Raw genomic sequence first — 15452 nt, 5'->3', positions numbered from 1 at the left:
AAACAATCAGAATTCTTAAGCTCTGTTTTTTTTAAACAATTCCAATGCATAATAAAATTACATCCTGACCATGTTTGTACTGTGCAGGTCAAGTAATACAAAATTCAGAAGCAAAGAAAATAGCAAAAGGTCCACTGTTATTTGAAGTATAGACGGTCGGTAAAGTGGAGAGCAGTAAAGTCTCTCAGGTGAGTTTGAGGGTGCATCAGTCATCATCCGACAGCTCCAGGTCCTCCACCAGATCCTCACCTCCCTCTGCCAACTTTATGAGAGCAGAGGAGGAGAGTGGCTGAGGAGCCTTGGAGGCCTTTTCATCCCCATCATCATCCTCCTCCTCATCATCTAGAACACAGACAAGAAGCGCTTTAACGTCACATTCAGCCACATGGTAATGTATAAAGCCTGGGAGGTATCAAGAAGTAAACATTTTGATGTTTGCTTATGAATTTAGTCATTTAAAACCATTTGTTATAACTTATTTACACATTTGATATTATTACAACTGTTTTATTCTACATCGTCAGACATCGTTTTAAACTGCAGCCTCCACTTATGGAGGAATTATATTTGTTGACAAATGCATCAATAAACACTTATCTGCTTAAAACTACATTATAGCGCATTATAAAACAATTTATAACAATTATATTATGATTATAAATGCTAAATAGGGAAACAAATGTTTTTCCTCAGGTAAATATTGTTACTTTACCACATTTATTCACTCACATTTTTCTTCTTAAAAAGTTTTGATGTTTCATTGGAACATGAAAAAGCACAGTAGTGCTGCTTGGGTTTATAATACCTTTAGACTTCTGGACTGACCTATGTGCATATATCTGATATTTTGGCCTTTTCATTTGACATCCTGTAACTTTATTTGACTGGCTGGCAGATTGTGTCTTTAGTGTTCCATTACATTGTGCATAAATTATCAATTAAAGGAGTTTAAGTCAGAGGGTGGAAATCACTTCAATACAAAAATGTAGGACTGCAACTCACATCTAATCTAATTTTCATTATCAGTTAATGTGGTGAGTCTCTAAAATACTGGAAAAATCACAACAAAAATAGTCCCTCACAGTTCAGTGCTCAACGTAATTGTTTATTTAGTCTGACCAACAAACCAAAACACTGGTTTGACGCTCACTTTGCAATATAAAACTAACAGCAGAAAATCCTGAGATCTGTTTCCTTAAAAATGGCTAAAATGGTTAACTGATTACAATAATAGTTTGCAATGAAATTGGAAACTGTTGATCGACTAAATTGATTAACTATCTAATCTAGCTAATCTCAGCAAAAATGCAAAAAGTTTTACCCCAAATACCTGCCAGCCTCTGTATATAGTCTACAGTATGCAGTCTGTATATACACAAGTGGCACCTTTAAAATGTTTGAAAACTACTTATTTGCTTATATTAATGCTAACAATATGCTTCTTTTTGGACACTGATATTGTACTAACCTGAGTCTCCGCCCTCCATACCCTCATCATCGCTTATGTCAGACAAATCCTCAAGATCATCGTCGTCGTCATCATCTGACCCCCTGCGGCCCTTTTTACCTGAGGGGAGACAGTGAAACATTACAAACATTACACTGCAATGAATTTTGTCAAGTGTTGCTTTCTTCAGACATTTCCAAGTTTGTGTGGGTGCATCACTGACAAGGACTTTAGAGACACCTATATGTGGGCCAGGCATCAGAGGCAGCTTGAAGTGTCTATTTCCTCCTGAGATGGAACTGAGAGTTGATTACAGATGCCGCCGCTACTGCACAAACACCCATGACAGTTTACTACTGGCAATTTCAGACATCTTATGCTCACAGGCTAAATATAGCAAATGGAGATAGCAGGCAGGTTCCACAGCCACGATGATGATGGGCGAGTCGGTGTGTGTGCCGGAGAGAAGTTGGGAGTTTTCTGAATTTGTGTTGTGGTATACTCAGGGTGCACTGTGTGTGTGTGTGTGTGTGTTGTCTAGCCAAAGGGACAACTGGGGTCCACAGGCTTTGAAGTTGAGGTGTGATGAGAGGCTGGGGGCGTGGAGGAGAGAGAGACAAAAAACAGAGCTACTTCCTCTGTATGCTACACTGCGAACACACACACACACACACACACACACACACACACACAGAGTTATCCAGTGAGTGTACATGCACAGACAAACAACGTCTATTAAAACGTCAGGTACTTCTCTTCCTATCTAAACTTAAGATGACAAACATACTCTCCCACTCTCTGTTGCTCACTTGGTCCTAGCAGACTTCAGTGGGACATTACAGGTTGCCCCCAAATGACCTGGAAGACATATTACCCTCACACACTGACACCACACACACACACATCTAAATCATCAGCCCCCTCCTCTCGCACTCCCACTCTTTCCGGGAGTGTGTGAGACCACAAAGAGCTTTGGTGAGCTGCCCGAAAGCTTTTGGCTCTTCAAGACTGGACAAGACGTCGGTGGGTGTGCGCTTGTACGCTATCACTGTGATGTGTGTGTGTGTGTGTGTGTGTGTGTCTTTATGAGTGCACGTGTTGTGAGGACATGCGGGGGCAGCTGGTTGAAGCCCACAGAGCCAGAAAGAGAGAACGCAAGAGCTAGAATGAAAGAGGAAAATAGGGAGAGAGGAGTGGGAGCGGCCACCTCTGGCTGTTCCACCAGACTGGTTTGAATTAGGAACCCCCGCCGGGATCCAAGCCTGTACTTCCTGTCGGGGGGTTTCAGTTTGTGCATGCGCGCGAGGGGTGAGAGGGGTGGAGGAAAGCCGAACGAAAGGGAGGGAGGGTTGGACAGACAGTGAGAGGCGGAGGCCCGCCGCATGCCGGCAGCTGCCCATCCGTTTGTGGGGACTCTCCCTACAATGAAGTCCAGATGCATTAAAAAAAAAAAATCCCCCCGCCGCCTACTCCTTTCCTCAGTGACCTTGCGGAGGGCTTTTTTCTGCTTGGAGCGTGTCCGAGTGTAAAGCTGTAAAAGCGAGGCTGCAGCTGCTGTGACCTGTGAATGACCCCGCGACGACGAGACACTGGAGTTAGAGGAAGATTGAGCCGGCCGTTCCTATCTGCAGAGAGGGAGCCAGACTATCTGATAAGCAGAGATTTTCTCTCAAGTTTGATTTTGGATTTAATTTTCTGTTCCTCTGCTACAGCCTCTGTGGATGTTTTATTAACTCAGAGCCTGGAGCTAACTGCTTTGCAGGTGATCTGCTTCAAGTAGCCAAATCTTTAAGATAGTGGCTGCTACAGAAACAGAGAGAACAGCCTAGAAGTCATCACTTCTTTAGCTTTGCTTTTGCAAAAGACCAGAAGGCTGCAGCAAAACAAAGCCCCCTAGAGGCCATGACGTCAGAGCCCACTGTTCCACAGGTGAAACTCCTTAGTCGGCCAGTTTCAATCTGTGAGTGGAGAGAGCGTGAGAGTCTACTTGCCTTTGATTTTGAGCCCTCCATCATCTTCGTCTGACTCACTGTCAGAATTAAACAGATCCTTGAACTCCTTCTTGTCCTCTGCTTTCTTCTCCTGAATCTTCTTACGTTTGATCTCAGGGAGGTCCAGGTCCTCCATCTTTACAAAACATCCAAACAGTGGGTTAAACACGCAAACCTGTTTCATTATGTTAATGATATCCATAAAATAATTGTTCTGCCAGTAAAGTTTACCACTATAGGCATGACCGTCTCATGATTTATGCAACAGAGCATTTCTTGTGGTTAACAGTGACATTCATAAGGAGGAAGCCAGAAGTGATTCATGATGACCGAGTGGGATGCAGCAAATGTTGGTGGTTTATCTGGTAGGACATTTACCCTTTCTTTGCCAGAGATCTCCAGCTGGATCTCCTTCTCCCTCAGCTTCTTCCACTGGCTGTAGTACCTGCTGAGGGGAGTCCCCTCCTCCCGGACCTGCTTCTCCCAGGCCACCTGACAGAAGACATGGTGATTAAAACCTTTGTTGAAGAATGTATATACAGGTGTGGGTGAGTATTCATTTAATATATTGTGTTAAATAAGACACAGATCTGTGCCCAAGCTTCTTGAGAAACTAAAATATCCAGGGTGGTATTTTTTCAGACTCCTTTCAGCAGGTTCGTTCAGGCTCTGAAATGATTTTACTACATGTAGTTTTCCACCACAACTTCACATCAATTGACCAGGAGAAAGAGATGGACTGACGAGACAGTGATGAGAGTCAGAAGATGCGAAAAACAGACAGATTGAAGATGCCTGGAAGGGGAGAAGCAGCGGATCTTCTTCAGCCCCTAAAGGTCTTTGTGGATGATATTGATTAGGCCAAATCGAATTATCTGACCAACAAATCCAATAGAGTGAACAGACCGCTGCCTCCTGTGCCCGTTAGCTTAACACATTTACCACAATTTGCCATGCAGCTATTAAGATGGGTGACACACATGCAACAAAGAAGAGCTGACAGGATAAGAAGAAGAAACTGCAAAAGCTACTTCTGAATTCAGCCTGGACTTGGATAAACAAAACATCTTCACACACAGGCAGCAGAGAAAGACAAGAGACATCAAAGTGCGACCTGGATGGAGGCAGGATCATTAATTAGGCTAGCTCTCAGTTTGGGTGACATGTCAGCGGGGGGCTGGTGGCCGGAGGGGGGCTGTGGCCTTTTCCACAGCAGCAGCAGCGGGGCTGTCCTCTATCCCTCGCCTGCGGTGACACCTCTACTGCTGCCGCGATGCCAGGGAGTGGATGCCATGGCGACAGCCTATGCTGAGCAGAGAGCCGTGGCGACAGGAGCTGGCGCTGCTGTGGTGCCGTGCTGTCTGTCTCTTGTATTTTGTTAACACACACGCGCACTCGCGCTTCCATGTGTGTACGCACACACACATTTTCTCATCAGCTAAATTACACAAAGACCAACCTCTTTAATTTCATTTTGAAAAGCTCTTAAATATTAATCAGCGCTGCATGTCAAGACTCTCAGCAGCAGCAAAGCCACATAAAAGCGTGTGTGTGTGTGGACAGGTAGCATACAGACAGACTCAAGTCAACACAGAAAACACACTAATGGCTTCTCACTGAGGCAGAGGAGCTGCTGGTTCAAACGCCTATAAGAGCTTCTAATAACTGCAGGGTCATTCTTAACCAGGCCTAGAGTTTATAGAAGGAAGTGTCCACCATTATCGCTGACAGTCAGGACTGTCTGATGGCCTGCAGCCTCTGGTTTAACTGGACAAAAACCCTAAAGAAATGATTCTAGTCTTCCTTTCTGTAATCCTGTAATGTGAAAAGTTATTTTTACCATGCAAGTGAACACACTGCTCTCTTTTTGGTGCTTCTAGAGAACATTCAGATAAGATGTCACCTCCATGTTAATTCTGAGTGAAGTAGAGAGGACTAATGTGAATGATAAAAATAAAATAAAAACCTTACCATTATGTTGTATTGTTGTGGACACCACTGATACATTTATTAGAAAAAGCCGAGCTAAACTTGTGCTGACTTCTACACAATTGCTAGTCAAGTGGATTGAGCTAGTTGATTGCTAACTGACGTCAATTATCATTATCACAAATCACACCCACCGCACCAGCTGACACCATCTTGTCAAAAGCTGGCAAAGTGACAACGGACACTCCTCATTAGGTCCGATTTATGTACTAGCAAGGGGCATTAATGGACATACTCCTTAGCTTAATTAATATCCAGTTTTGCTGATTGTCTAATACTTCTGTTACTGTGAATCCATTTATGTTACACTTATTATCAGTCTTGATGTCTCACTATGCATAAAATAAGTGAATCAATCAAAGTGTCTGATTTACTCAGAGACTAAAATTCAAAATTAAAAAAGGTTCAAAGCAGAGTATTTAATTAAAAAGTAATATAACTTTGTTTTTCTCTTACTCAACTAAACTGCACCAGGAAAAGAAAACAGTGACGTGAGCGAATGAGCGGTGCTCATCTGATGGAACAGCATGACTAACAGAACGCTGCCGTAATATTTCAACATAGTCTGGGCTTTTGATATGTGTAATTAGATCTGTGCTTAGTTTGAACAGATCACATCCTCTTCAGATCGTTAACTGTTGGGGTAACACGTGCTCAAACACACCAGGTAGCTTAAAGCCCTTCAAAAGCATGAAGTAAGTTGAACGCATGTGGTAAGAGGGCTGATAAGGTGATAATAAAACTGATCATAAATCATAAAACATACTGTTGCATGAATAATTATTCATCACTAGCACTGTAATTTTATTTTAACCAATGTTATAATCATATTACATTATGACCCACTGGATATTATCAAATCTACATCTTACAGCTGGCTTCCATAACCACTAAACAGATGAATCCATTCGAGTTTGACTCTGCAGCCTTTGATAACAGGTTTGTCTTTGTCTATCTACAAATGACTGTGTGAAGTTATGTAAACACACACCGCACAAAGTTAAGTTGTTAATAATATATACCAGGTGATGTGATGGTGTGAAGTTTTTACATTAGCTATTCATTCATAACGCCAAAAACTTCAATATTTATTACATTAGGCCATATTTTTCATTATTTTAGGCTTACCTTTATTATAGTGTGTTTTGATGGAAGAGCACCTGCCTGCATTTACAACTCATTTTCTGATCTTCCAAAAGCCATTTAAACTTAATACTTCGAGAGAGACGAGCGAAACGGACAAGAAGTACAGATGAGTGGAAGGGGTAAAATGAGGACTCTGGAGAGGTAAGCCTGTAAAATCAGCACAAGACCGTCTTCCCCTGCCTTCCCCCCCCTCCGTTTCTCACACACAAACTCACCACAGCAGTGGCATCGGCCACTCCGAAGGCAGCCTTCTGTCTCCGTCCTGTGATGTGGCTGCTGTTCTCCTGTACCTTCTCCAGCAGCTGGCGCACCGGCTTGCAGTAATTGGCCACTTTGCATTCCTTCAGGAACGCTTTCAGCTGCAGGGACATGGAGGGGGGGGGGGGTATGAGAAAGAAGGAACCAGTGTACAGGATCATCCAGTCCGCCCGCCCATACGGAGAGTTTAGGCAGAGCAGAGGGAGGCTTGTGGCCGTTTCCCCTGAGGGGAGCAGATTCAGCCTGGCAGATTCTGAATCATCTATTCAGACAGGTTGTACACTCTGGGAATGATATTCATTGTCACTCTTTCTATATTAGCAGATTATTAGTTTAAATTGAATCCATGTAATTCTGTAACACATGTGTGTGTGCATGTGTGTGTGTAATTGTGAGAGAGTGTGTGTGTTGTGTAAAATGTTGTAGATGTATGGAGATGAAGCCTTTTCATTTCCCAGATCTGCATCACTCCAGGATCATTTTGAAGGTTGTGTTACCTGGATGACGGTGGGCAAGGCGAGCTCTGGGAAGCCGATGGCGCTGGCCTGAGTGTGGAAGTATTCCAGTATCAGGTCGTACAGCTGGTCAATCAACCCATCCTTTCATGCAGAAGAACAACAAGCAATATTTACACTAGACACACGTTTAAAATTTTATAATTTGTTAAGTTTAGAATTTGCTGTGCAACTAAATTCAGTGCAAAGTTACACAGACCAAAACACATACAGACAGATTTCTGTTAGCATTCACGTACTACAAAAGAATCATGGCTGACAGAATAGCCTGATAGCATAAGTGTTGAGGTTCAGACAGATCAGTGCTCGTTTAGTCAGGTCTGGCTAGGCAGGGGTCCGTGGCAGCAGCCCAGGTGACGGCGGTGAAAACAGCCCTAGCGAGCGGAGTGCGAGGGATAATCCCAGAAGGCCGTTCTCCAATCCTCTTGGCTGCAGCGCTGAGCGTGGCGACTGAGGGCCAGTTTTAGAGACCTAACAAGGGGCTTTCAGCGCTGCCCTCAATCCCCTTATGTACACACGCAGGCTAACGCACAGCGCCAGGGAGCAAAGGGAAAATAACATTAACTAGGACTTCAACCACTCTTCTGATAAGCTGCTGCTCCTTAAGTGCGGCAAACATCAGACGCATAGACACAAACAGGAGCACGCACGGGGCGCTGTCACTCTCCTCAAACTGTCGAGAGAATCATCGGTCCTAAAATCTGTCCTCACAAGTGGTGGATCACAGTAACACTTACCTTGTAGGCTTTCTCCATTAGGTTGACATTGCTAAGCTTCAGGATGACTGCAAAGTTGATGGGCTTCTTGCTCATTCGGCCTGGTTTCTTGTTGAAGTCCACCTGTTGGAAGATCTAGAAAAGAAAGACATAAACCAGCAATGTTGAAGTTGGACCAAACAGCTCAGAAATGCTCAGTTTTATTGGTACATAGTATCTTCAGAGAACACGATGGTGCATGGAGCCAGACAGCAAGTAAATACAAAGCATATGGGAACTGTGACCTGATAACCTGAGTTTTCCATATTGTTTGGTGTTTTCCATATTGTTGTTTGCATTTTAAAAAGGGAAGCAGTTTCTAGATGACTCCTCATCATCAACACGTTGTCTCAATTATCTAATCTAGACAGGCACCATATTGAAGATTAAGTCCAGCTGATGGCCCTCAAAATATCAGAATCAGTCGGTAAATAATAAGCCATGTAACTAATAGTTCACTTTTTAAAGCTTTTATATACTTTTAATACATTTTTCTTCTTCTTCCCAGGAGACCTCACTTTCTCATAAGTTCAAAACAGGGAACCCAAGAAAACAACAGAGTATAATGTAGTACTTCATCGGCTGTATGTTGATGGCGTCCCTAAATTATGACCATTATCATTCTGCTAGTTCATTTCACATACTGCAGTGCTACTGAGATGACACATTTCTATCTTAGTCTGTGAAAGTACATTCTAGCCAACGTGTGGGCTATTTGTCTACAAGCTTTAGCTTTCACATCTGCCCACAGTGCAAAGAGAATTTCTGCCTTGTATTTGTGGATCACCCTATTTCTGACTCCCCGTATCTCTCTGTATTTCTGTGCGTTTGTGTGTGTGTGTGTGTGGTCGTTAATGTGCTCAGTGTGTGAAGCAGAGCAACGCTCCTGGCCGGTGCTGTCTGTACAAACATAGGATGTGGTGGCGGTCTGCGGGGGAGCCAGGGGGAAGTGGGAAGGCATGGGCCAACCCTGGTGCATGTGCGCGCGCACTTGCACACGCACGCACACACACACAGCTACTGAGGCAGGAAGCTCCAAATCATACACCCCCCTCGGAGATGCGAGAACACACACAGGCACAGACACACAGGAGGAAGGGGCTGCTTCTGCTGCTCTAATTAAAACAGTAGCAGTGTACCTCAGCTTGCCTTTAACATTGCTTTAACAAGGGGAACAGTAAAGGAGAAAAAACACAGGAAATATCGTGCGTCACAAATAAACACGGTTTGCTGTTGGGGATTAAGGGGGGCTCAGAGTGTGGGTGTGGGGAAAAAAGAGGTGGGGAATGGGCCATAGGCAGAGAGGATGTGGTCTGCGCTGCGTGTTAGGACCAGAGTGTAAACCACAACTGTGCCTTTATCGCTTCGGTCAAACTGCTGCATGCACACACGCCTACAAACAAACACACACAATACGCACACACTGACCACTCCCAGCGGCCCGAGCAAGTTACTGTCGCCAGCACGCTGCTCTCCTCCGGCACACCACAACACCACCGCACGGCATGCACATACAGTTCGACACGTTTGCACACACAAGACACACGCCGCACAATCACGTGATGAACACCTGACCTACAGAAAATGTGTCAGTTGGTGATCTGTGATTGGTCTGATAACAAGAGGACACACACACACACACACACACACACACACACACACACACACACACACACACACACACACACACACACACACACACACACACACACACACACACACACACACACACACACACACACACACACACACACACACACACACACACACACACACACACACACACACACACACACACCTACTGTTCGATGTGTTTCCTCCTGAGCTCCTTCAGTTGTGGCAGTTGAGACCAAAATGCATTTCATACGCCACTGATGTTTTTCCACAGCAAACCACCGACGGAACATTTCATCACATCTACCTTTTCAATGTTTCCATTTGTGGCAGACACAACCAACTGACTGTTGTTAATTCTGCATAATTCAAATCTATTTGAGGTGTTTCAGTTCATTGTGTAGTGGTGTGTGAAACACTTTAGACTGCTGGAAACTTGACATCTGAACAAGCTACACTGAGCCTTTCTGGTCCACGTTTGCCCACTGTGACTGTTGGTTACTGGAGATGATGTGAAGTCCTACCTCCAAGAGGAAAGGCAGAACAGGCACAAATGTGTTGGTGCTGCTAGACAGCAGGGTGAGGGCTCTGCAACAGTGCATCCTCAGGGGGTAATACCTTGATGTGGGCACCAGTCTGTTGAGGAAGAGAGAACAGCGGTCAGTGTCTCCACCTGCTGGTAGCAAAGTAACATGGATGGTTCTAACAAAATAACTCATATAGCGATATACTGCATATCAAATTGATGAGAACTTTCTCTCCCACGGTTTCGGAGACAACAGATAATCAACAAATTACTGATATTTTGGGGTTGACACCACTATCGTTTTCTGTAACTACGTGCGTTATTGATCAGTATTAATTTCATTAAAAAAAATATAGTGTATGCTTAAAAATTACATTTATCGCTTTTGCAAGCAGACCCTCGGTGCTCAAACTGTATTGTCAAAGCAGGAGACCCTTTATTCTCTGTTCTACTCAAATCCAAGTGTTGATGGCGATGTGTTACTTCAAGTACTAGTGAGCCAATGAAATACGATCCAGGACGGCCAGTTTGATTTATGGGTCCCTGAGTTTAAGGTTCATCAGTTGCCAAAACACTGAGCAATTTTTGTAGACCGTTTTGTGGGGGTCATTGCAAGGACGCAACTGATTGGGTTGCATTCATTTTCAAATTTGGCAGGAGGCTGAGATTTTGTTTGGAGATGAAATAAGTGGCTAGTTCATTTATTAAATGAGCAACAGAAAATTAATTTGTTCCTATTCTGATGATTAATTGTTGGGGCATTTTTCAAACCAAAAAGTCAAACATTTGTTCCAGCTTCTCAACTGTGAGGGTTTGCTGCATCTTATGTTATAGTGAACCAAATATTTTGTTGGTTTGACAAAAATAAAAAAAATAAAATGAGCAATTTGAAGACAGCATGTCGAGCACTGGGGGATTGTGATGTAAATTCTTCACTATTTTCTGACATTTTGTAGACCAAACAATAATTCATCACCAATGAGAATCATCGTTAGTTGCAGGCCTGCTTGTTTTTTAAAAAACAAAATACACCAAAATAAATCAAAAAATATATGATGCCTTGCAAACTAATAAAAATCTACATGAAAAATGGCTCTGAAATTATTTACATTAATTACAAATACAGAGCTCCTGTTATTCACTTGGCGCAATAGAATTACCGCTGAGAAGCTTGACTTCTTTCACGTTGTCCAACATGTACATGCGAGTTTAAAAGAACTTTCAAGTTATAAAATTGCAAACACATATACTCACTTGATGGTGCCAATAATGACTTGGCAGAGCGGATAGATGAGAGGTTGGAGCACATCGCTGGGGTATAAGGTGCTCAGGACGCGACACCACAGGTACAGACAGTGGACATACTGCCAGTTATACACAGACTGGTACGTTTCCTACAGAACACACAGACACACAAACACACACAGACACAGTCAGAGCCTTCTTACAAGGGTCAGAACCTCCATACAAACTGACCTCTGAGTGTTTATTCAGTTATGCGCTACTTTTTGTTGCAACGTGCTCCGTTTAAGAGAGTTATTAAAAACACCAGGCTGGTGTGCGAAGTCAATACATTGAAAGTTTAAATAAATTTTAACCAAAGATAAATGACAAGAGTCTCCCATTATGTGGATCCCTGTCATCTCAGAGGGCATTTTAAACTTCTCTTTGTACATCTCTGCAAAGCTTTCAAAAGCACAAAAGAAAACCATCTCCTTGAGCACATACACACAGTCAAAAACCGACCTTTTTCTTCATGGTCATGGCGTTCCTGAGGTGGATGGCCAACTGTCGGATGTAGATGAAAGCGTGCTGGTAAGTGGCCTGAGTGTCCAGGGAGTACATCTCTGTTAGGGTTCGCTGCATGAAGTTGATCATGGGCAGCACGTTGGGGGAGGTGAACTTACAGTTTTGTACGTAGGAAATATACATTTGCTGCAAAGAGAAAGAAAAAACATCAACAACAGAAGGACAGATGAAATTTAACTGGTTATACGGGCAAAGTGTGGTTTTAAACATCTGGAAAGAACATCAAATTATAAAACAAAACTAAAATATAGACATTTGATTATCTTTTTGGCTGTCTTTCACGAGATTTATGGGTTCTACTCTACAATGGACTAGAATTTAGTCCATTTTACGTCCAGTCTTGCTGTGTACCCGTCTATTCCTGTATTACTCTGCCTTTAGCTCACCTTCAGAATTGTGTTGAGATATGTCTCCTGCTTGTGTCTGCAGATTTTGTTGAGAGCCAGGAAGGCAAAAACCCGACTTGTCTCCTCCCCTGTGCTCCACTGTTTCATCAGTTGCTAGACAGATACATGAATGGCTCATTAGCAAAACATTAAATCAAAAACTCTTTTGCAATAATCTTTTTGTACGTATGACATTCAGTGCCATCCTGTGGTAACTTTTGCCTTACCTTAACCAGATGACGACACTGTTTGGGTAGACAAAGGTAATAAGGTACGAGCTGGTTGGCGTGCCGCAGGACAGCACTGATGACTGTAGCCTCCGTGAGACAGGATAACAGCTGCAGGTGGAAGGAGAGACAATAGAAATGTTAGTACAGGGACAGTTTTTTTCAGGATGCAAATGGAGAATAGGAAGACCACGTCATGACATCTAAAGCTCTATCACAAATGAATTGCTCTAAAAACAACAACAACAACAAAACACTTCAGTACTTTATCTACATCACAATAATACATGAAGCAGAAATCAAAATGAGAAAAGCACGAAGAGGAAAAATGCACCTGAACTACTCCACTGAGATACATCTTGATGTCGATCTGATTCTTCTGCCACTTTGGACTTGACGATGGGAGCACGAGCCTGAGAGCACAAGACAACACAAGAGTGAGGAGTGAGCCAATCAGCAGGAGGTAAGATCAGCAGATGCGACATCCATTTCATACTTTTTCTGGTCCTTATTTGGCTTCAGGTTGAGCATCCTCTGCAGGGCCACATATAGATCTCTGATACAGAACAGGACCAGGGCGTTGAACACTGCCGACAGCACAGGCAAAGAGATATTTATGAATATTCATGGGGTGTAAAATGTAGAACTGTAGCATGTTATTCAGTACAGGTCTCTCAGTTCAATACATTTGATTAATCAGAAAATTCACAGTGTGTTTCGTTGTTTAAAAAAAAACTGTTATTACTGTTTGATTGCTGATGTGTATTATTTGCACTGCTGAGATATGTTTCTTTCATGCTTTAATAAATATTAAAGTAAAAAAAAAAGACTTAAATATCATTAGTGCTCATACTTACATCATTATTATCAATAATAATCAATTCAGGCACTCTAAATGTATTATAACGTATGACACCGACACCACCACAATGTCAGCTGCATCCCAATACCACTGACATTTAATGGCAACCATTTTAGAAACACTCCAGGAGACACTTCTTTTTTTTTTTTTTTTAAATCATAGCTATGAAGTATATATAGAGCCAGTTTTCAGTATAAGCTGAATGTGAGACCCAAAAAAAACATATCAAACTAGGGCTGGGTGTCAAACCTCAATGCTTTTCTGGTAATGACCAAAATGCTGTATCTGCTCAGATTTATTCATTCTTGAACAGAACATTTCTAAATTAAATTAAAGTGTTGCTTGTATGTTATTTAAAGCAGCTATAATAGATATTTTGAGAACAACAAGCTCTCACTCTACAAGCTGGTGAACATAGTTGAGCATTTAGCAGCTAAAGAGACAAATATTTTCCACAGGAATTGGTAGAGACCAAAAACAGAGCAAAAACTGAGTGAATGTTGGACTTTGCCAGCTGGCCAGACACACAACTCTATAATGTTGTACTACTGGATGTGTAAATGTCCTTACCTGAGCTGTCGGCCACTTTGTATCTACACTGGCCACCTCCTTCACCCTTGGTTGTAGCCACGGCGGCCTTAAAGGCCTGGATGACTTCTCTGAAGAGACGAAGTGTGGGTTCCTTCTTCATAGCTGCTTTCCACTCTTCAACCATTTTGTCCGTGACTTTGATGGTCTCCGCTGCCTTCTTGGATTTCTTTGAAGCTTTCTGACCCTCATCAGCATCTTCATCTTCATCTTCGTCACTAGAGTTACCCTCCTGCATGCAAAACACGGCAGTGTGTGAAGCTCTTCGTTTACACAAAAGAGCTCATCATCAACTCACCCACCAGGAGTGGCCCTACCTCCAGTGTGGATGGCAACCTGTGGTACTTTTTCTCATCCTCATCCTCAGAGCTGTCCGTGTCGTCAAAGTTTAAAAGAGTTTGGTCGTTCTGTTGCAGAAATTTGTAGAACTCTGGATCTTTGTTCTTTAACCTGGACAGCTGCTCCTTATGCTCAGAGGCTTTGCCTTTCTTCTTTTCATCACTATAAAGATAAGGAGGCACAAAAATAAAAGAGGGTTGCTTGCCACTCCTTAAGCTTGTGATGTTATTGTAACCATCACAACAATGACACAGTATGCATTTATGTATGTATGTAAATAAATGGTCCAATAGCAAAAGACTCACATGTCCGAGGCTGCAGATGTCAGATCTTTCTTCTTGTTCTTTTTAATGAGTCCATTTTGTTTGGGAGTCTCTTCTTCAGATTCACCTGCAGAGTCAAAACCTGACAGCAGGAACTCATCCACACTGAGGTCCTCTAATTTCCTAGAACACAACAGTTAAGCACATGATATAAGTTGGTCACCATGTGTGGGGAAACTTTACCTGAATTATGGTGTACAGTTCGCAGCGTCCGTTCATATGTTTGTCAGAAAGATAACCAGCTGCAGAGGCCTCCTTTAATATTGGCGAGTAGTACATTTTAAAAAGGAAAAATGATTAAACTGGAGTTTAATTTGAGCTAGCTGCTTCCGAGAGCCCCCAACACTACGCTAGCTTTAATAGCATGGCTGTTAAAGAGACTATCGCACTTCACGTTAGCTAAAAAGAGCCTTATAACCCCACAAATTCACAGAACGAGGTCACAACACTTTAATAAAACAACACAGATTATCGTTAAAACTCGTCATTTACCACACACAGTAAAGAAACTACCTACATACCTTTTCTGTTTGCCTGCCATGCTGGATCCAAAACGTGATACTAGCTAACCTCAATACCCACAATCCCTCGGTGCAAAACGAAGGAGTTGGTTTTATGTTTCATGGGTGCTAAACCATAAGATAATTACGTTTATAACTATAATAATAGAAACAAAA

General features: G+C 42.6%; 1 protein-coding gene across 1 annotated transcript; it reads right to left on the bottom strand.

The window, feature by feature from the left end:
* Window positions 1-39: 39 nt before the first annotated feature.
* Window positions 40-15356, bottom strand: noc2l (NOC2-like nucleolar associated transcriptional repressor). The gene is made up of 18 exons (XM_070839305.1): window positions 15297-15356; window positions 14758-14898; window positions 14431-14614; window positions 14096-14345; window positions 13160-13250; window positions 12998-13076; window positions 12664-12774; window positions 12437-12550; window positions 11988-12176; window positions 11496-11635; window positions 10240-10351; window positions 8084-8197; window positions 7329-7430; window positions 6789-6932; window positions 3817-3930; window positions 3439-3574; window positions 1469-1567; window positions 40-342 (listed from the first exon to the last, which is right to left on the bottom strand). Exons 1-18 carry the CDS (start codon window positions 15314-15316, stop codon window positions 206-208), a joined length of 2277 nt encoding a protein of 758 aa, XP_070695406.1. The 5' UTR covers window positions 15317-15356; the 3' UTR covers window positions 40-205.
* Between the last annotated feature and the right edge of the window lie 96 nt (window positions 15357-15452).

This window comes from Pempheris klunzingeri, chromosome 11 (genome assembly GCF_042242105.1).
Source record: "Pempheris klunzingeri isolate RE-2024b chromosome 11, fPemKlu1.hap1, whole genome shotgun sequence".
Lineage (NCBI taxonomy): Eukaryota > Metazoa > Chordata > Actinopteri > Acropomatiformes > Pempheridae > Pempheris > Pempheris klunzingeri.
This window is presented reverse-complemented; position numbering and strand designations above follow the sequence as displayed.